General features: G+C 46.2%; 1 protein-coding gene and 1 long non-coding RNA gene across 4 annotated transcripts in view; one reads left to right on the top strand and one right to left on the bottom strand.

Moving 5' to 3' along the window:
- The window catches only part of LOC122544199 (uncharacterized), a 78,325-nt gene extending 68,826 nt beyond the window's left edge, over positions 1-9,499 (top strand). For 2 of the 3 annotated variants that reach the window (XM_087981075.1, XM_043683252.2), the window contains exons 5-6: positions 335-440; positions 1,929-2,807. In XM_087981075.1, the coding sequence (XP_087837201.1) occupies positions 335-440; positions 1,929-2,088 (266 nt within the window). In that variant the 3' untranslated portion in view covers positions 2,089-2,807. Of the gene's footprint in view, positions 1-334; positions 441-1,928; positions 2,808-7,976 lie in introns of those variants that run through there. The other variant, XM_087981074.1, reaches the window with a different exon arrangement.
- Positions 9,166-21,443, bottom strand: LOC122544206 (uncharacterized). Its single transcript, XR_006310295.2, has 5 exons — positions 21,266-21,443; positions 20,075-20,132; positions 14,572-14,692; positions 12,653-12,782; positions 9,166-9,296 (listed from the first exon to the last, which is right to left on the bottom strand). It is a non-coding gene; the product is annotated as an uncharacterized LOC122544206 (long non-coding RNA).
- Between the last annotated feature and the right edge of the window lie 279 nt (positions 21,444-21,722).

Genomic DNA, 21,722 nt, shown 5'->3' with positions numbered 1-21,722 from the left:
GGCGAGTGGGAACAGACTCTGAGCCAGGGATTGAATCAGGAAACAACAAAGACACACCCGGCCCAGTTGTAAATCCAGACCCTCCTCAGTAACATCTGGAGACTGGTTCAGATGTTGGGAGACTCTTTAACATGGTCAGTCAGTGTGTGTGTGTGTGTGGGATGGTCTGGTGTGTGTGATTATTGGGATCTAACCTCCCACATCCCTCCAGGACTAGAATTACCAAGGGATCTGTTTGTACTGGGGCTGGTTCTGAAACACGAGGTGCTGAAGGTCTTTGCTGTTAGTTTAGTTTGTGTGTCCCAGTCTGTTAATGGCTTCATTCTGTCTCTAGGTCCTGGACTCGCCACTGGAGCAAGAGTTGGATTGGGAATCTGGATTAGTGCTGTTTTTATTGTAGCTGGAATTGTGGGTTACATTGTCCTCAAGCGACAAAGAAGGTGAGTTCTGGAATGTTCCACTATTTCCATGGTAACCCTTTGATCTTTGTATAACATTGTGTGAAATGTTGCTGAGCTCTGTCCCTGCCCATTCCCTGAGCTGTGAGGATGCTTCAATCCAGCCTGTCATTGAGCAGCAGCATCCAGTCACTTCCAGCTTGTCATCCTCTCGCTGCTGAACAGTCCCGTGGATTGGAAAGGAGCAAATATTATCCCACTGGAGAACCAGAGGATGGGGCACATATTGGGAATTTCAGGAGGTATTTGGGAAGGTGCCACAGAATAGATTGTTGTACAAGATGAGGGCCCAGGGGATTGGGGGAATATAGGATATAGCATGGATTGTGGATTGGTTAATGGACAGGGACAGAGCAGGAACAAATGGGTCATTGTCAGTTGTCAGGATGTAACTGGTGCTGCAAGGATCAGTGCTGGGACCTCAGTGACTGAGATGAGGGGATAGAGTGGGATTGTCCCAGTTTGTTGCTGATACAAAGCTCAATGGGAAAGTAAGCTGTGAGGAGGATACAGAGGCTGCAAACAGGGATAAACTGGTTCACGTTTATACTCCATGAGGGTGTGGATGTTCCATCGTTAAATCTGTTTCAGACTGAGATGGACAGATTTGAACATTCCCATTCTTTTTCCAATCCCTCATTGGTCTCAGCCTTCCCTATCTGTAACCACCTTCAGCTGTATAGCCTCAGATCTGTGTGCTCCTATCTCCCTGATATTTCCATTGCTGCCCCACTGGTGGCTGTGCCTGGGTCTGAAGCTCAGCATTTCCTGATAGAAACCTCTTTGGGTTTCTCTCCCTCTGTCTCTGCCCCTCTCGGTTTGTCTCTTCCTCCCCCCTCCAACTCCTCAGCTGCCTGGCTCTGAAGCTCTGCAATTCCTTAGCTGACCTCTTTGTCCGAGTTTCTCTCCCTCTGTCCCTCTCTGTCTCTCCAATGCCTCTCCCTTGTCTTTTCCTACACTGCAATGTGCAAAGTGCTATCAAAATGCAAGTTGTTGCTCATTTTCCTACACTTGTCAAACCACCCAGCACATCGGTTATCCTGGGCATCAGAGGTTTCAATCACTGGGAAGCCCATCACAGATTTCCTTGTTTCCCTCAGATTTCCTTGTTTCTCTCTCTCAATATCCGTATCTCTGTGCTCCCCGCCTTTCCCCATGTACAGCCCTCACAGTGGGAGGAGGGACTATTGCAGGGCTCTCTCACTCTCTCCTCTGGCCCTCCCTCTGTCAGTCAGCACAGCTCCTGTGGAGTGTCCAGCTCTTGCCCATTGCCTCCCTTATGAGCCTCCTGTCCTCTACACTCTGTTCTCCATCACCGTGCAGCTCCTATCACCCAATTTCCAGCTGCCATTGGTCTCCAGGAAGATGAGGGTCATTTAATGGGTCTGATCTCCTGAACAGCTCCTTGACACACCTGTCCAAAGTGTTGGATTCCTTTAACCTGTTCTCTGGTGGATTCTGTCTCCACAGGAAACAAAATCTACACAAGATGGCAGCATCGAATGGTGACCCTATGAGAGAGATGACCTGTTCAGGTGAAGCACGGAGCCTTGTACCAACAGCACCTGAGCATCAGGATGGAGCGGCAGGAGAACGAAACCTTCTGGGGAATGGGGCTGTCCAGCACTGACTGAGTTTCCACCACACTGAGCGTGGCTCAGGGAGGGGGAATCAGCCCAGTGTTAAGGGGATCGAGTGAATCGTGGTGGAAAGTCTGAGTTTAAGATTGGGATCAACAATCACTTCCTGCTTTGCACAAACCCTTCTGAACAGCACAATCTCAGGAGGTAAACTCCCAGTGGGAGTGTTATCCCAATACTAGAAAAACTGTCCATTTCATCCTCTGTATTATATCAGCATTACTGTTACAGTCTGTGTCCAAACACTGTCTCAGGGTTCAGCTGTGTAACCCTGTGTAATGCTTATCCTGTGAGATATTTTTCACAGGTAATTTCTTTATTCTTAATTAAGAACTTGTTCTCAGTGTGAGTGATGCTGCCAGGGCCCCATTTATTGTCCATGTGACCTTGACTCACTGCAGTCCTTGTAGTGATGGTGCTCCCACAGTGGGGAACATGGAAAGTGGCTTCAGAAACTCCCCCTGCAGCAGCGCCTACTGGGCAAAGCCAGGAACACACTATTGCCTGCAGTATTGTCATGTAGTGGAGGTATTGATCATGTGTTGATCTTATGCAGATATGTCCCGTATGTTTATTTATGACTCTTGTTTACGAAACAAGATGGTAAATATTTTATATGCAGATATTTCTATATTTTTATCCTGGATATTTCTTACATTTCTACCTCTGCTTTTTGTTCTGAGCTGTGATTAAAGAAAAGCTGCCTACAGTCTGATGTTTATTGACACTGCGGTCACTGCATGAACAGAGGGGCTGCTGTCTACAGGCAGTAAGTCCCTGATACGACTTGGAGTGAATGGAATTGGTTGAAGACTGGGATCAGTGATGATGGGAATCTCAGGAGGAGCAGGAACATTTATCCAGTCAGTGTTCCTGGCTGGAGATGTTCTGTGAACTCTTCAGTCTTTGACATTGTGCCAAGGGGAGGTACATAGGAGCAGGAGTCGGCCAATTAAGTTGTTTGAGCCTGGTCTGCCATTCTCGATCCTGGCTGATCATCTACTTCAAAAGAACAAAACAACAAAAGACAAGTACAGCACAGGAACAGGCCCTTCGGCCCTCCAATCCTGCTTTCACTAAACTAACAAATAAACCTTCTGCCCTTATTCAGTCTGTATCCCTCAATTCCCTCCATATTCCTGTAATCGTCTGGATGCCTCTTCAATGTCACCAATGTGCCTGCTTCCACCACATCCTCTGGCAGTGTGTTCCAGGCTCCTACCACTGTGTGAAAACCTTCCCGCGCACATCTCCTTAAACCTCCTCCTCTCACCTTGAACCTGTGCCCCTTGTAATTGAAACTTCAACCCTGGGAAAAAGCCTCTGACTATCCACCCGATCCATGCCCCTCATAATTCTATAGACCTCTGTCAGGTCTCCTCTCAGCCGCTGTCTTCCCAGTGAAAACAACCCTAGACTTTCTTTGTGGCCAATGCCCTCGAGATCTGGCAACATCCTGGTGAACCTTCTCTGTGCTCTCTCCATGTCCTTCTGGTAGCATGGCAACCAAAACTCATGACCATATTCCTGCCCCATCCCCTGAAGCCTCGTCCTCAAATCCATGCTGACTCTGTACAATCAGTGTTCCCTAACATCATCACATCCATTATAATAGATGCTAGTATTTCCCTTGGTACTGTGTAATGAAGATGTGGGTATACTATATCTTTAAAAGAGTAAATGCTAGCAGTGCTAGCACCAAGTATTCTCAATAAGACATAATGTAACATGTGCTCCAGCTACTAGACTAATGCTATTGTACATGAAGTGGACGTCGGAAATACTGCTCTGATAAAACAACACCCCTACTGGCTTCCAAAGCCAGACCAGTTCATAAGGAGGTGGAGGCCATGCTCGATGAGGACATCATCGAACCAAGCCAGAGTGAGTGGAGGTATCCGATTGTCTTAGTTCCCAAACCGGATGGGGCACAATGATTCTGCGTGGATTATCGGAAGGTCAACACTGTTACCAAATCGGACTCATATCCAATTCCTAGACTGGAGGACTTAATTGAGAAAGTCAGATAAGCCAGTTACATCACTAAGTTGGACTTAATGCGTGGTTACTGGCAGGTACCTTTATCAGAATTGGTGAAAACAATTTCCGCATTTGTAACCCCAAATGGGCTATATCAGTTTAAAGTGATGCCCTTTGGAATGAAGAACGCACCTACCACATTCCAAAGACTCATGAACAGAGTTGTGGATGGGTTAACAAACTGTGTGGTCTATTTGGACGATGTAGTGATCTTTAGTAAGTCCTGGAAAGATCACATGATACAGCTGGCAGAGCTCTTTGAATGACTATGAGAAGCAAAACTGGTGATAAACTTAAATAAAATGGAATTCGCGAAAGCAGAGGTGACATTCTTGGGATATAACATTGGTCATGGAAGATTGACCCCACGGAATGCAAAGACGAAGGCCACCAAGAAATTTCCATGACCCATCTCGAAGAAAGAGGTGCTTCGATTCTTAGGACTCAGCGGATTCTATTGGAAGTTTCTTCCAAATTTCAGCAGTGTAGTGGCACTGTTAACCGATATGCTGAAGAAGAACACAAAGTTTCGGTGGATAGAACAATGCCAGGAGGCATTCGATCATTTGAAGTCAATATTAACCACCAAACCAGTTTTAGCTATACCAAACTTTTCAAACCTTTTAAATTCGCCAGCAATGCTTGTGACATTGGAGTTGGAGCTGTACTCCCACAGGAAGATGAAGATGGGATTGAACTGCCACTTGGTTAGTTTTTGAAGAAGATCAACATCCACCAAAGGAAATACTCCACAATCAAAAAAGAACGATTGAGTTTGGTACTGCCTTACAACATTTTAACATGAACAAAGTGTCAGAGACGGTTGTGTACCTGACCACAATCTGCTTACATTCTTAGAACTCTTTAAAGACAAGAATATGAGACTATTTTAATTGGACTCTTATATTACAGACTTTTAATTTAAAAACCGTATATGTTGTCGATTGGAAGAATGTAATCGCGTAATCACGGATTTAACTGATAGAGTTTAAATAAGATTTGTCTTTATTTAATGTTATATAGGTAAATGAGAAGAAGTTCGGGAGAACTTATATTAAAGTTCTCTGTATGTTAGGGTAATGTGTTTAGAAAGTAGAGAAAAAGAAAAGCCATCTTTTCTTCATAGTAGTTCATTCTTTCTTAAGGGGGTGGTGTTATGAAGATGTGGGTCTATTATACATTTAAGAGATAAAAGCTCGCAGTGACAGCACCAAGTGTTCTCAATAAGACACAATGTAGCACTTGCTGCAGCTACTGGGGTAGCTAGTTGCCTGGAAACAACAAAACAGATTTAAATTTGGCCAATCAGGTTAAATTATATCCCAAAAAATACCAAATTCCAATCAAGTTTGAATTGAGTATATTGACAATCTTAAAGGCCAATGATACAATCCGATTCTTTGGGGTATAAGACTGGGGAAAATTGAACAGTTGGGAGGAGAATTGCCACCAGACCAACAGATGTAGACTGCTAGTCAAAACTCTGAGAGGTACCTGTCTGGAGAAGGAGTTTGCACAGAGAAAAACCTCAACACTGACCTGGAGAGCCATTCTACTGACTAAGATAAAAAGAAGATTGGATTGCTGGCTGGTTTTAAAATTGGAATTTTCCTGTAAATCTTAATTGGGAGTCTTATCGGACTAGTACTTTGGAAGGGAAGGTAAAGATAGGTTATAGGAAGGAGATGTAAATAGTTGTTAGTTAATTATTCTCTGTTATACTTTAAGAAATGAAGTTGTTAATTTTTCCTTTAAATAGTTCTTGGCCACTTGAATTTTTACAGATTACCATATGGGATATGTTATTTCTGTGTTACTAGTTTTAAATTAAGCAGGACGGTTTACCCTGTGTTGTAACAACTGACATCAGGTGAACAAGCCTGTGGCTTCTTGTAACCCCACTGTTTCAGAAAGAAGGGGGAGCATTTTCAAACTTCCAATCCGTAGGCCCCATTGCAGGATGAACAGAAATGTGGGAAGATGATCATCAATGGATGCTCTCTCTCCCTTTCTCTCTCACCATCTCTTTGAGCAGATGCAGGTTTCCCCATCATTGAGGATACGGATGGACATGGAGTCACCTCCCACTCTATGTTGAATGGTTCACCACCATTAAAGGCTGAATGCAGCAGCATTGCAGAGCTTTGATGGTGTGAACACTTTATTTTGCATTGACTCCATTTCAGGAAGGGTTTACATTTATACAACACGTTTCAGGTCTGTATGACATCCAGAAATGCTTCCCTCTCAGTGAAGGGACTGTTGTAATCTCCGAATGATGGTGGTTAATTTGTGCACAGTAAGCTCCCACACGTAGCACTGTCATAATGATCAGATTCTCTGTTTGATTTTAAATGCTGGTGGTTGAGGGGGATATTGACCCAAAAGTGAGGATGTAGGAGGAAAGAGTTCTTTATCAGTTACAGGATAGGACAGCATGGAAGGAGGCTGTTTGGCCCTTCATGTTTTGGCTGGCCCCCCTCTTCTCAAATCATTTTAACCATTTACACCTCAATCAGACCACCCAGTAATCTTTTACAGCGAGGAGAGGATCTTGTGGTACAGTGGTAGTGTCCCTATCTCTGAGTCAGATGACTTAGGTTCAAGCAATCCCCCTGCCCTGAGATGTATAATACCATCTCTGAATGGTGTGAGTCAAGAACAGGTCTTACAGAGAGAGTGTCAAAGCTGAGACTGTGCAGCCTGTCCTCCTGATGTTACCCTTTTCACTTTGCTCTCATTCTGGTTAATTCACAGTGTGCCCTCTCCCTCATAAATCCTTCCTGGGGTGCAGTGCCCACAATTGAACACTGTGACTCCAGGTCAGTGTGGTGGGGAGGGGTGTGTTTAACCAACTCGAAGCCCCTCTGAGCCAGCATTACATTGCTGAGCAATTTGACAGAGTCACTCCCTGTTCCATCCTTTACAGAGGCTGCTCTCACTTTTTCACATGGACAGTGGCTAGGGGTGGGATTGAGGGGGGGGGGGGGGGGTCACATTTCAACATCTCACAGACTCAGGGAGTCGGACAGGATGTTTCAGAAAGATCAGGTTTGAGATAACAGGAAACAGGAATTTCAGAAATAAAACAATTCCAGACTGGATGCAGGAACAATGTTTCACCTTGGCCAGGGCTCCAGAGCAAGGGGTCACAGCCTCAGGATACGGGAGAGGCCATTTCAGACTGAGCTGAGGAGAAATGTCTTCACTCAGAGGACAGTGAACCTGTGGGATTCTCTCCCACAGAAAGCTGTGGAGGGGAAATCACTGAATATGTTTCAGAAAACCCAGATACATTCCTTGAGGCTGAAGGTGTTGAGGGTTATGCGGAGAGAGTGGGAGTACAGTGTCATAGAGGATTGTGCCTCATGAAAAGCCGAGCCTGGTTTTACTAGTAAGACCTAACCTTTCCCTGATCCCCTGAAACACTTGCAGCTGGAATAAAGATTGGTGAATCTTAACTTTGACCCAGCAAATTCCTGCAGCCCCTATGAGGTTTCAAAATGTCTGGTTGTATTGGATATGACCTCCCGCTGAGGTGATGTTTATTCCCACCTGCTCCAAGTGATCATGGAAACATGTTCCACTCCAAATACAAACCTCCCGTCTGTGTATCTGTTCATTCACTTTCCTTCTCATTTCTGCATTTCGATAGTGCTGCACATTCTGTGACCTGCCTTAACCTCGCTTTTACAATCATTGGATGGGATTAAACAATGTTTAGGGTCATTGGTTTGTTGAAAGTGTACATTTAGCAAGATGACAGCTGAGTAAGATGCTCCAGCCAGTGCTTTTCTGCTTGCCAGTTCTCTTTGTTTCTTCTTTCTCTCTGCTGCAGTTTGTCTTCATCCCACATCCCAACTTTTAACTTGTTAAACCATCCTACCTGGAGGGAATGGAGAACGGAGTCTGAGACCAGCCTGGCTCGGCAGACGAGTCACAGCTGGAGTGGGAGTGCGGATAGAGCCCAGAGCGGGGAGTAGAGACACAGACAGAGCCCGGAACAGGAGTAGAGGCACAGACAGAGCCTGGAGTGGGGAGCAGAGCTGCACTGGAGCCTGAAGCGGGAAGCAGGAGCAGGAGTAGACAAAGCCCAGGCCAGCTGGGGGGGGATGAGTCCGGGACAGAAACCAGTGCGTGGAGGCAGTTTGGACTCATATTCTGAAACCTGGTGGGCATGGACCCAGTGAAAAAAGAAGAATGACTTGAGTACTTTATAGATACTTTTTATTCTCATTCTGGTATTTTAAACTCTGTATTCCCATGCTCGTCTATTTGTATTCATTACTATTTGAATTCTGTAACAACATTTAAAGTACCTGTACCTAGGTACCCTGGGTTTTGGAAAGGCTGCTTGGGAGGGGCTGTGGGTCCCACCTCCTGCAGCCCAATCTCTGGAGACAGAAGGACCATGTTTCTGGGGAGGAAGTGCAGGTTCTCACACCGTTAACCCCTTCCATCACCCAGTTTGGTAGCTCCAGCCTTCAGGGCTCAGCCAGCTCGCTCAGTGTGGTTTATTACTGAGTGACCTTTGGGGATGGACAGGGAAGACCCACTCAGTAAACACTGTGTCTGTGTGACCCTCAGTGCTTCCTCCAAGTGGGGGTGAACATTGTGGGGTATCCATTGATCAGCTGAGGGAGAGCAGTAGGTGAGAATCAGTAGAAGGTTTCCAAGCCCATGTCTGATCTGAGTCTGACAGATTTCACGGGCTCAGAGTCAATGTTGAGGAGTCCCAAGGTTGTTCCCACATGATTGCATACCATTGTACTGCCATTTCTGGTGGGTCTATGTGACCAGTGTGTTATGAAATGGAGGTCAACACTCCTCTACTGATTAAACCCGAAACACCCACAGTAGTTCACCTCACCTGGTAATTTGATAAAAGTAGTATGATGAGGAGAGTAACCTACCTCTTACCCCAATTTGTTATAAAGGAGTAATTAAATAAAATGGACTCCCTGATACTCATTTCATACTCATCCTGGTCTGTCTCCTTGAGGTCAGAAATCAGATCTGACCAGTTGCCTTGTTCCAGTTGATCTTTGCTGAAAATGTGTTGCTGGAAAAGCGCAGCAGGTCAGGCAGCATCCAGGGAACAGGAGAATCGACATTTCGGGCATCAGGTTTGTTCTGTTTGCAAACCTTGGGTCTTGTTCTGTCAAATAATCACTCTCATTGATGAATGTCTGAACATTTCATGCTCTGATATCCCCCAAATTACCAATAAATCAGAGACTGGTACATTCTCTTTGTAGATACAATGCAGTACAGCCTGCTCCCCAAGGACCCCCAAAACTGGTACATGGGAGTGACACAGAAAAGATTGAAAGTATTCATTTACAGATAGACCCTCCCTGCTGGTACATTACATCCCAAGCTTCACATGGTTACATTGCGATGCTGGATTTACAAAAAGCTCTGATCAGTAACTCACTGCTTTCATTTCTGTGGGAAGGTTAAAGCTCAGACATTGAGGGTCTTCAACTAAAAAGCATTTTGTGCTAGATATCTGTAAACACAGAGCAGCTAGACAGCATTTTGTATCACAGGTTTTCTAATGTACACATGATGGGAGAACATGTTGGGATAGCTGTCAGACCCCTTTGGGAGAAACATATGCAGTCTAGTCCCTGTATTTTAAAATAAAGTATACTTGATAGAATGTAATGTTGGATGCTGTTCAATAGAGATTCATGAATCTGTTTCCTGGGATGAAGCAGGTAACTTATTAAGAATGGCTAAAGAAGTTAGGCCTTTATCCATCAGATTTTAGAAGAATCAAGCATGATCTTATTGAAACAAAGAGGATTCTGAGGACTCTTGAAAGGGTATGTGATGAAAAGATGTTTCCACTAGTGGGAGAATAGGGTGCATAGCTACATAATAAAGGAATGTTCATTTAACTGAAAGGGTCACGGATTCATGCAGTACAGAACAGGTCCTTCAGCCCATTGACCCATCTGCACTAATCCTATTTTCCAGCATTTGGCCCATACCCTTGAATATTATGACATTTCAAATGAACATCAAGTAACTTTTGCAGATTGAGAGATTTTCTGCCTTAAAGACTGTCCCAAGCAGCACATTCCAGATTCCCACCACCTGCTACATGAAAAATAATTCCTCAAATTCCTTCTAAAATCTCCTGCTCTTCACTTTAAAATTAAGCTCTCTTAGTATTGCCCTTTGACTAAGCAAAATAGCTGCTTCCTTTCCAGCCTGTTCCCGCTCCTCAGGTATGTCTCTTTCAGGTCGCATTCAACCCTCTCTGTCTAAAGAAAACAATTTGAGCTTATCCTGCATCTTGATAGCCAAACTGCTCCATCCCAGGAAATATTTCCATGACTCAATGTGCCCTTCTCTGCACCAAGTGCGACCACATCCTTTCTGTAGAGACCAGGACTGCACATAGTGCTCCAGCTGTGGCCTAACTAAAGTTTTGCTCTTATAATATACATCACAACTGATAAAATGTTCCTTCTCAACCACCTTGAAGGGATTTCTTCTCCCAGGGGGTATGTCTGGAATTCATATCCCAGGAAGCGTCCCTAACTCAGCACGTTGACCTGGAAGAGTATTAGTATTCCACATGGCCAAGATGTTTAGCTCTTAAACTATTCCTTTTTTATATATTCACTATGGGATGTGGGTGTCACTGGCTGGGCCAGCCCCAGTTTCTTTGATAAGCTGATGGTTGAGCTGCCTTCTTGAACCACAATACCATTAGGGAGGGAGTTCCAGGATTTTGGAGGGAGCCATTAGGGAGGGAGTTCCAGCAACACTGAAAGAATAACATATTTCCAAGTCAAGATCATTACTTCCTCTAAAACACCAATTAATCTAATTCCAAAGACCAAATACGTTTTAATAATGGGACAACAAAGGTATTCACCCAGTCCTGCTTACCAATGTTGCTGCTATTTGTGCACTTGACACAGTAGTTGCACATTACACATGAATGGATAGGGGACACAGAGTTAAGACAAGAGGCAGAAAGTTTAGAGGAGATGTGATGAAATGTGTTTTCACTCAGAGGATGTGGGAATCTGAAACTCACTGCCTGTAAGATTGGTAGAGGCAGAAACATTTAGATGTGCACTTGCAATGCCAAGGCATACAAGGTTTCAGGTCAAGTGCTGTAAAATTGGATTAGAATAGTTAGGTGGCTGTTTTTTACCTGCACAGACTCATTAAGCTGAAGGGCCTTTTTCTGTGCTGCAGACATCCAACATCAAAATTAACACACATGACAGAATCATATAGAATCCTATAATATTAGAATATTACATTACAAAGTGAAGCCATTTGACCCATCATGTCTATACTGGCATCCAAAAGAGCTACCCAGCTTGTGCCACTCTCCTCTATATTTATCCTTTTCAAAATATATCCAGCTGTCTTGAAACCTCCTATGGAATCTGCCTCCATAGAATCAGACAATCAACTGTGCAGAAACAGACCCTTTGGTCTAAGCAGTCCATGCTGAACATAATCCCAAACCAAACTAGTCCCATCTACATGTTTGTGGCCCTTATCCCTCTAAAGCTTTCCTATTCATGTGTCTTTTAAATGTTGTAATTATGCGCACATCCATCACTTCCTCAGGAAGTTCATTCGACATGAGAACCACCCTCTAAAAATTTTGCCCCTCATGTCTTTTTAAAAATCTCTCTCCTCTCACCCTAAAAATATGTTCCCGAGTCTTGAAATCCTCCATTGTAGGGAAAAGACACTTACTATTAACCCTATCTATACCCCTCGTTATTTTATAAACCTCTATTAGGTCATCTCTCAACCTCCTACACTCCAGTGGAAAACGTCCCAGCCTATCCAATCTTTCTTTAAAACTCAGTCCTTTCATAGTACATCCTGGTACATCTTTTCTGAACCCTCTCTAGCTTAATAATATCCACCACTCTCCCAAATCCAAACAAATCCTAAAAACTCTGAGTGGAGACGTTTTTCCTCATCTCACTCCGGGCTCTCTTGCTGACAATCGTGAAATTGTGCCCCCTGGTTGACTTATCAAGCCAGGTTCCAGTTCTGATGAAGGGTCGCTAGATCTCAAATGTTAACTCTGATTTCTCTCCACAGCAATTTCTCAAAACTTTTCAGCAATTTCTGTTTTTGTTTCACTCTGGCTGGTCTAATACAGCAAACCTTTTAATAACAAGCACCTGCGGGACCTCGAGTGTACCGGTTGATCAAGTGGCCCACGTAATCAAAATAAAAACACACTTACTGATAGAAACATAATGCTCGGGGTATGCACATCATTGTTTCACCATATCTACAGCAAAATTCACTTAAATAACAATATAACTTTGCCTTAAATAAAACTTAGCGCCAGAGAGCCTTTTTACTGGCACCTTCAATTGACTACTGTTATTCGGACATCACGAAGATCGCGAATTAGCCGTCATTTCACCGGCTAATCAAGAGTTGGACTCTGCCAATTCGATCACAGAAATGCTGCGATGTATGCCCCCAGACATGGCAAAGAGCTGTTACCTGGTTCACTTTGGCTCGCGTGACAAATGCTTCGATTCATTTCTCCGTTTGCTTTGGCCTCACTGACATCAGCTCAGACTTTGTCGTTGAGTTTGCCTTCTGTGTTTGTTTGATTCCATTTCCTCGTGGCCTGAAGGCACATGTTTTTTTCAAGCAAAATGATAAATGTGGGGAACAATTAAGGGAGAGACCAACATGCTTCTCAATCAGTGTTCAATGATGTTAATACACATTTCTGGAGCAGATGGGAGATGAACCTGGCTAACCTGATTCAAAGGTAAGGGCCCTGTCCTCCTGCCACAGGAGCAGAGGCCTCAAGTACAGTTTTTGATCAATGTGGTCAGGTAGACCTCTGAGGTGGGTGGGACTTGAACCCAGATCATCTAGCCTAAAGGGAGGGATATTACCAATGAATGCACCACAGGAGCGGCTTGTTAAGAGATCACCCCATTGCACACACTGAAATGGATGGTGAGTTATCTTAATTTGATCATACTTTAACGATTGTGGATAGTTCATGATCTGAAGTACAGCAGCGGTCCCCCACGTTAAAACTGGACAGCGATTCAGGAAGGTGAGGATGGTCCAGTGCTTTCTGAACAGGGACAATTCAAGAGATTGGAGGAGAAATGACACTTCACACACAATTCAGAGATGATCCATTTCAAGAAGAGGTGCTGGCTGTTTGAAAGGTCTTTCCTTTCAGTCTCTACTGCTCACGCCGCTCCTTCCCCCACTTCCAGGAAATATTTCAGAAGTTTCTGTTGAAGCTACTTCCACTGCCATTTCAGGCAGAACGTCCCAAATCACAACGTCTCACCTTCACTTTTTTATTATTCACACCCAGGATGGGGGCATCACTGGCTGGGCCAGTATTTGTTGCCTGCTCCTAACCCTTGAGAAGATGGCAGTGAGCTGCCTTCTTGAACCACTACAGTCCACGTGCTGGAGGTAGACCCACAGAGCCCTTAATGAGGGAATTCCAGGAGCTTGACCCAGTGACAGTGAAGGAGGCATAATTCCTCCTCCCCCCGCCCCCCCCCCCGCCCCCGGAATCTGGATGATGAGTGGCTAGAAGGGGAACTTGCAGGGTCGGTGTTTCCACGTGTCTGCCCTTGTCCTTTCAGATGGAAGTGAAGTGAGCAGGAGATTAGAAGGTGCTGCCTCAGGGGCCTTGTTAGATGTACTTCAGAAATTCAGTTAGGTACAGACACCTCCCAGATCAGAATAATATTTGGATACATCAAAATTCAAATTTCTACCTTTGACTGTGGTGAGATTTGAACCCAGGTCCCAAGGATGAGGTTACTGGGAAAGGGAGGGGTGTCGGCACCGGAGGAGGTTACAGAAGTAGGGAGGGGAATTGGGGCTGGAGGATGTTACTGAGAGAGGGAGGGGTGTCAGTGCTGGAGGAAGTTACAGATAGGGAAGGGTATGGGACTGGAGGGGGTTGCAGAGATAGGATGGATGTAGTGGCTGAAGAAGATTGCAGAGATAGGAAAGGGTGTATGGACTGAAGGATGTTACAGAGATAAGGAGGGATGTAGGGTTTGCAGGAGGTTAGAGAGATAGGGACGGGTGTAGGGGCTGGAGGGCTTTACAGAGATAGGGAGGGGTGAATGGACTGGAGGATGTTACAGAGATAAGGAGGGATGTAGGGTTTGCAGGAGGTTAGAGAGATAGGGAGGGGTGTAGGGGCTGGAGGAAGTCACAGGGTATGAATGCTGGATGTGGTTACAAAAATAGTAATGAGTGTAGGGTTCAGAGGAGGTTACAGAGATAGGGAGGGATTTAAGTGCTGGAGGGAGTTACAGAGTTAGGGTGTGGTATGGAGGCTGCAGGAGGTTGTAGAGATAGGGAGATGTGTAGGGGCTGGAGGGGGTTACAAGTGTGGGAAGAGGTATATGTCATTCACTTACTTGTCTCTTCTCTTTCTGGCCTTGACAATGAAGTAAATCAGAAGTGGTGAGGTGATGAGCAGAACAGCGCCTCCTGCAGCTACCAGTCCGTATTTCTGTATCAGTTCCCATCTCATTCCCACTGATTGTGAAGGATTGACAAAGAGATAATTGTATGATCAGATTAAAGTTTTCTGAAGTCCACTGCACAACTTTCAAAGAATTCCCTTTCCTTTGGCTACTGAGGGGTAATGTGAAACTCACTCAATTTCAATTTTGAGAGTCATCTGACTCTCGAACAGAACAGAGGTGAATGGTGATAGGAGCAGACCCTTCAATCTTTCCAGCCTGTGCCGCTAGTCAATACACTATATCCTGCAGGAAGGGCCCCTAGGGGATTGATATATTCTTGTCTCCACCTTCATCACTTGCTGTTTGAGAGCCAGCTACATTCTATTGTGGCTCTCTCAGTTTCTAAATCAACAGATTCAAACATCTCAACATCAACCTGATCAAAGTCATATCATTGTTTGAAGCTGTGTATCAGGTCAACCTTCAGTCGTCGCTCAAGAAAACAATCTCCAGCCTGGTAAATCTTTCTTGATAGTAACAATTTCTCAGTCTGGATTCAAGCTGACACATCTGAGTTTCACCTTCTCCAGTGCCTCTACACCCTCTCCATAAATGTGGAGACAGGAATTGTGTACAGTGCTCCACATGTGGTCAAACAAAGGGAGACTGGAACTGTACACAGTACTCCGAGTATGGGCCGAACAGAGGCATACAAAAACCATGCGCCATGATCAAAATGTGGTCTGAATAATGCTCTGAAAGTTTAATGTAACTTTCTTACATTTCGATTCTACTTTCAGTTCTATGGCCAGAATTAGAAGTTTACCTTGGGTTTCATTTGTTAAAAATACATACATTCTGCAAGCAGTTATTTTCCAGTCACAGTGAAATTTTTGTTGTAACTGACCATTGTGACATCTTTCTGAAACATGACAGGAACCTCCCTTTGGGAATTGCTGAGTGTGGAGTTATTTAGCGTACGGGAAGAATCTCAGTTGTCAGCACAGGACTTAACAACACAGCTTGTGGTCCCTAATAAATAGCAGCTGGTATCTGTCAGTCCACAGAAAGACTCAGTCCTGTGATAGGGAGAAAGTGAGGACTGCAGATGCTGGAGATCAGAGTCGAAAAGTGTGATGCTGGAGAAGCACAGCAGGACAGGCAGCATCCAAGGAGCAGGAGAATCACTATTTCGGATATGGACCCTTCATCAGGAATAGGGGGAAGGGGGCTGGGAGATAAATGGGAGGGTGGGAGTGGGGCTGGGGGGAAGGTAGTTGGGGAGGCGATGGGTGGATGCGGGTGGGAGGTGACAGTGATAGGTTGGCATGCAAGTCCTGGGCCGCCTCCACTGCAAAATCCAAGACACCTCACACCTGGAGGAAGAATGTCAGATCTGCAGCCTTGGGACACTCCAACCACACAGCATCTACAGCGATTTCATCAGTTTCCTAGTTTCCCCTCCCCCCACCTTATCCCAGATCCAAACTTCCACCTGGCACCGCTTTCTTGACCTGTCCAGCCTGTCCATCTTCTGTCCCACCTTTCCACTCCACGCTTTCCTTCAACCTATTACCGTCACCCCCCACCTGCATCTGCATATTGCCTTCACAGCTACCTCCCCACAGCGCCACCCTCCTATTTATCTCTCAGCACCCTTCTCCCCATTTACCCCCACATTCCTGATGAAGGGCTTGTGCCTGAGGTGTTGATTGTCCTGCTCCTCGGATGGTGCCTGACCTGCTGTTCTTTTCCAGTGCCACACTTTTTGACTCAATCCTGGAACATCCAGCCTTGAGCTCCTTGGCCATAATAGGGAAGCAGAACAGGGAGAGGCCACTGACACAGCAGAAAGCATCAAGGATGCGTGCATTGCTTTAGCCTCTCAGGAAGTCCTAAAGTGTGGTGCATTCTCATCACTGACCTCTGACAGCATGGCATTCCTTCAGCACTGACCGTCCAACAGTTCCGCACACCCTCAGTACTGACCCTTCTATAGTGTTGCACTCCCTTAGTACTGACCCTCCTACACTGCAGTGCTCCCTCTGATGGTGCGGCGCTTCCTCGGCGCTGACCCTCCGACAGTGCAGCGCTCCCTTAGTGCTGGCCCTTCTACAGTGCGGCACTCCCTCAGCACTGACCCTCCTTCACTGCAGTGCTCCCTCAGCACTGACCCTCCAACAGTGCAGCACACCTTCAATATTGACCCTTCTACAGTGCTGCACTCCCTCAGTACTGACCCTCCTACACTGCAGTGCTCCCTCAGCACTGACCCTCCGACAGTGCAGAGCTCCCTTAGCACTGACCCGCCAACAGTGAGGCACTCCCTCAGCGCTGACATTCCGATAGTGAGGCACTCCCTCAGCGCTGACATTCCGATAGTGAGGCACTCCCGCAGCGCCGACATTCCGACAGTGAGGCACTCCCTCGGCGCTGACCCTCCGACAGTGCAGCACTCCCTCAGTACTGACCCTTCTACAGTGTTGCACTCCCTCAGTACTGATCCTCCTACACTGCAGTGCTCCGTCAGCACTGACCCTCTGACAGTGCAGCACTCCCTCAGCACCGGCACTCCCTCAGCACTGATCCTCTGACAGTGCAGCACTTCCTCAGCACTGACCCTCCTACACTGCAGCGCTTCCTCAGCACTGACCCTTCAACAGTGCAGCACACCCTCAGTACTGACCCTTCTACGGTGCGGCACTCCCTCAGTACTGACCCTCCGACACTGCAGTGCTCCATCAGCACTGACCCTCCGACAGTGCAGCACACCTCAGCGCTGACCCTTCGGCAGTGCGGTGCAACCTCAGCACTGACCCTCCGACAGTGCGGAGCTCCCTTAGCACTGACCCTCTGACAGTGAGACACTCCCTTGGCACTGACCCTCCGACAGTGCAGAGCTCCCTCAGCACTGAACCTCTGACAGTGAGGCACTCCCTCAGTTCTGGCCCTCCGGTGGTGCGGAGCTCCCTCGGCGCTGGCCCTCCGACAGTGCGGCGCTCCCTCAGCACTGACCCTCCGACAACAGGAGAGAAGCACTGAACATAGTGATTATTATTCACAATTGATATGATAGGTGGTCATATCCTGGTTGTATAATGTCAAATTTATACTTTTGCAACAGGCCCCACAGTTTTCTTATTTAGAGCTATAAAATGAAATGGAGTCTAGTTTTGTATAATTGAAACACCAGGAGAGTTTCATAACTTGAAAGTCATGTTCTGCTTATTGATTTAGCTCAGCAGTCCAGTGTTGCTATTTGAAGTGGTGAGAGTTTAAGTTTGAGATTGCACAGTGAGGTAAACAAATTCTGCCTGACAACAGCTGACTGATAGGTTGTGTTCTAAGTGCCATGGCGATTGAGAGGAACATGCAGTGCCTGCAACTGGAAAGCACCCATCTATCCTACTTTCTTTACCTCTTGCAGAGATAACTGCAAAATCTTTATATAAATTGAGAAAAGACCAAGATGTAACCAGTCAAACAGTAAATTAAGGTTTTTACAAGTAGATGAAGGACAAAAGGGTAACTAGGGAGAGAATAGGGCCCCTCAAAGATCAGCAAGGAGCTGTGTGGAGCCACAGAAAATGGGGGAGATGCTAAATGAATATTTTGCATCAGTATTTACTGTGGAAAAGGATATGGAAGATATATACTGTAGGGAAATAGATGGTGACATCTTACAAAATGTCCAGATTACAGAGGAGGATGTGCTAGATGTCTTGAAACGGTTAAAGGTGGATAAATCCCCACAACCTGATCAGGTGTACCTGAGAACTCTGTGGGAAGCTAGAGGTGTGATTGCTGGGCCTCTTGCTGAGATATATGTATCATCGATAATCACAGGTGAAGTGCCAGAAGACTGGAGTTTGGCAAATGTGGTGCCACTGTTCAAGAAGGGGGGTAAGGACAAGCCAGGGAACTATAGACCGGTGAGCCTGACCTCGGTGGTGGGCAAGTTGTTGGAGGGAATCCTGAGGGACAGGATGTACATGTACTTGGAAAGGCAGGGACTGATTCGGGATAGTCAACATGGCTTTGTGCGTGGGAAATCATGTCTCACAAACTTGATTGAGTTTTTTGATGAAGTAACAAAGAAGATTGATGAGGGCAGACCAATAGATGTGATCTATATGGAGAGAAAGTGAGGGCTGCAGATGCTGGAGATCAGAGCTGAAAATGTTGCTGGAAAACCGCAGCAGGTCAGGCAGCATCCAAGGAGCAGGATAATCGACGTTTCGGGCACAAGCCCTTCTATATGGACTTTAGTAAGGCGTTCGACAAGGTTCCCCATGGGAGACTGATTAGCAAGGTTAGATCTCATGGAATAAAGGGAAAACTAGCCATTTGGATACAGAACTGGCTCAAAGGTAGAAGACAGAGGGTGGTGGTGGAGGGTTGTTTTTCAGACTGGAGGCCTGTGACCAGTGGAGTGCCACAAGGATCGATGTTGGGTCCTCTACTTTTTGTCATTTACATAAATGATTTGGATGTGAGCATAAAAGGTACAGTTAGTAAGTTTGCAGATGACACCAAAATTGGATGTGCAGTAGACAGCGAAGAGGGTTACCTCAGATTACAACAGGATCTTGACCAGATGGGCCAATGGGCTGAGAAGTGGCAGATGGAGTTTAATTCCAATAAATGTGAGGTGCTGCATTTTTGGAAAGCAAATCTTAGCAGGACTTATACACTTAATGGTAAGGTCCTAGGGAGTGTTGCTGAACAAAGAGACCTTGGAGTGCAGGTTCATAGCTCCTCGAAAGTGGAGTCGCAGGTAGATAGGATAGTGAAGAAGGTGTTTGGTATACTTTTCTTTGTTGGTCAGAGTATTGAGTACAGGAGTTGGAAGGTCATGTTGCGGTTGTACAGGACATTGGTCAGGCCACTGTTGGAATATTGTGTGCAATTCTGGTCTCCTTCCTATCGGAAAGATGTGAAACTTGAAAGGGTTCAGAAAAGATTTACAAGGATATTGCCAGGGTTGGAGGATCTGAGCTCCAGGGAGAGGCTGAACAGGCTGGGGCTGTTTTCCCTGGAGCGTCGGAGGCTGAGGGGTGACCTTATAGAGGTTTACAAAATTATGAGGGGCATGGATAGGATAAATAGACAGAGTCTTTTCCCTGGGGTCGGGGAGTCCAGAACTAGAGGGCATAGGTTTAGGGTGAGAGGGGAAAGATATAAAAGAGACCTAAGGGGCAACGTTTTCATGCAGAGGGTGGTACGTGTATGGAATGAGCTGCCAGATGATGTGGTGGAGGCTGGTACAATTGCAACACTTAAGAGGCATCCGGATGGGTATATGAATAGGAAGGGTTTAGAGGAATATGAGCCGGGTGCTGGCAGGTGGGACTAGATTGGGTTGGGATATCTGATCGGCATGGACGGGTTGGACCGAAGGGTCTGTTTCCATGCTGTACATCTCTATGACTCTAACACTCACAGCACTGACCTGAAACAGCAGAAATAGCATTGAGCAGTGCGAGCAGTACTCCCCATTGGATGTATCTCTGTAACAAGAAAACACAGTTAAACCCTTCACAACAGATTGTTGCTGGCACCTCTTTGCTTCGCCACCTTCCCCAGATTCTAGATTGGAGTGGTGCTGGAAAAGCACAGCAGGTCAGGCAGCATCCGAGGAGCAGGAAAATCGATGTTTCGGGCAAAAGCCCTTCATCAGGAACGAGGCTGGGAGTGCAGGTTTTGTAATTCAAAACCTGCGCCCACACCTCGTCCCTCACCCCCATCCAAGGCCCCAAAGGAGCCTTCCACATCCATCAAAGTTTCATCTGCACATCCACCAATGTCATTTATTGTATCCGCTGCTCCCGATGCGGTCGATACATTAGGGAGACTGGATGCCTCCTCGCAGAGCGCTTTAGGGAACATCTCTAATCAACCCCACTGCTCCATGGCCCAACATTTCAACTCTCCCTCCCACTCTGCCCAGGACATGCAGGTTCTGGACCTCATCCACCACTGCTCCCTCACCACCCGACGCCCGGAGGAAGAACGCCTCATGTTCCGCCTCAGAACACTTCAACCCCATGGCATCAATGTGGACTTCACCAGTTTCCTCATTTCCACTCCTCCCACCTTACCCCAGTTCCAACCTGCCAGCTCAGCACTATCCTCATGACCTGTCAGACCTGCCAATCTTCCTTCCCACTTATCCATTCCACCCTCCTCTCCGACCTATCACCTTTACCCCACCTCCAGCCACCTATTGCACTCTTTGCTACCTTCTACCCAGCACCACCCCCCTCCCATTTATCTCTCCACCCCAGAGGCTCCCTGCCTCATTCCTGATGAAGGGCTCTTGTGCGAAACATCGACTTTCCTGCTTCTCGATGCTGCCTGGCCTGCTGTGCTTTTTCAGCACCACTCTAATCTTGACTCTGATATCCAGCATCTGCAGTATCCACTTTCACCTACATGATTATTTTAAGACTGCCTGAACTGCAACCGAACAGATGACGAGCAACGAATGTATACATGTGAGGTGCAGAGTCCGCTCCTCACAGCAACAACAACTCCTCAGCCTGAAACCAGTTTCACTTTGGGATGCCGTTTATCATCAGTCAGTTTTCAGGCTGACTCACATTTTATAGAGGGGTAGTAGGGGATAGATCAGTCTATGTACCTTCTCCCTCTCCCGGGAGGCTTTTCCCGACAGGGGCTGCACCCGGATTCCTAATCCCGGCTCTCCGTGAGAGATTGGGAAAGTCCAGACTATCCTGAGTCACAGTAACCTTTAAACAGAGGGAAAAACCAGGCGGTCACACCCTGGTTATCAGTTATTGCCCGAGGGCACTTTATATCTGGACGTGTCCTGACCAGTAGAGCAATGAACGTTTCTTCCATAAACAAATTTGATCAACAAATAGACCTCACAAATTAACTAAAACGAGTCATTTCCGTTTGGAAAGGAAATAAGAACAGGGGTAGGGTGGCACATAGATTTAGTGATGTGCAAATGAATTAATGATGTTGTGAGGGGAAACCAAACGGAAATCGCTGGAGAAACTCAGCAGGTCTGGCAGCATCTGTGGTGAAAGAGCAGAGTTAACATTCTGAACGCAGCTTCCTCTCCCTGGATG

This window comes from Chiloscyllium plagiosum, unplaced genomic scaffold, assembly GCF_037043375.1.
Source record: "Chiloscyllium plagiosum isolate Xiang-an unplaced genomic scaffold, Cpla_swu_hap1 HiC_scaffold_38, whole genome shotgun sequence".
NCBI classification, from domain to species: Eukaryota; Metazoa; Chordata; class Chondrichthyes; order Orectolobiformes; family Hemiscylliidae; genus Chiloscyllium; species Chiloscyllium plagiosum.
Note: the sequence above shows the minus strand (reverse complement) of the source record. Positions and strands in the feature narration are given on the sequence as shown.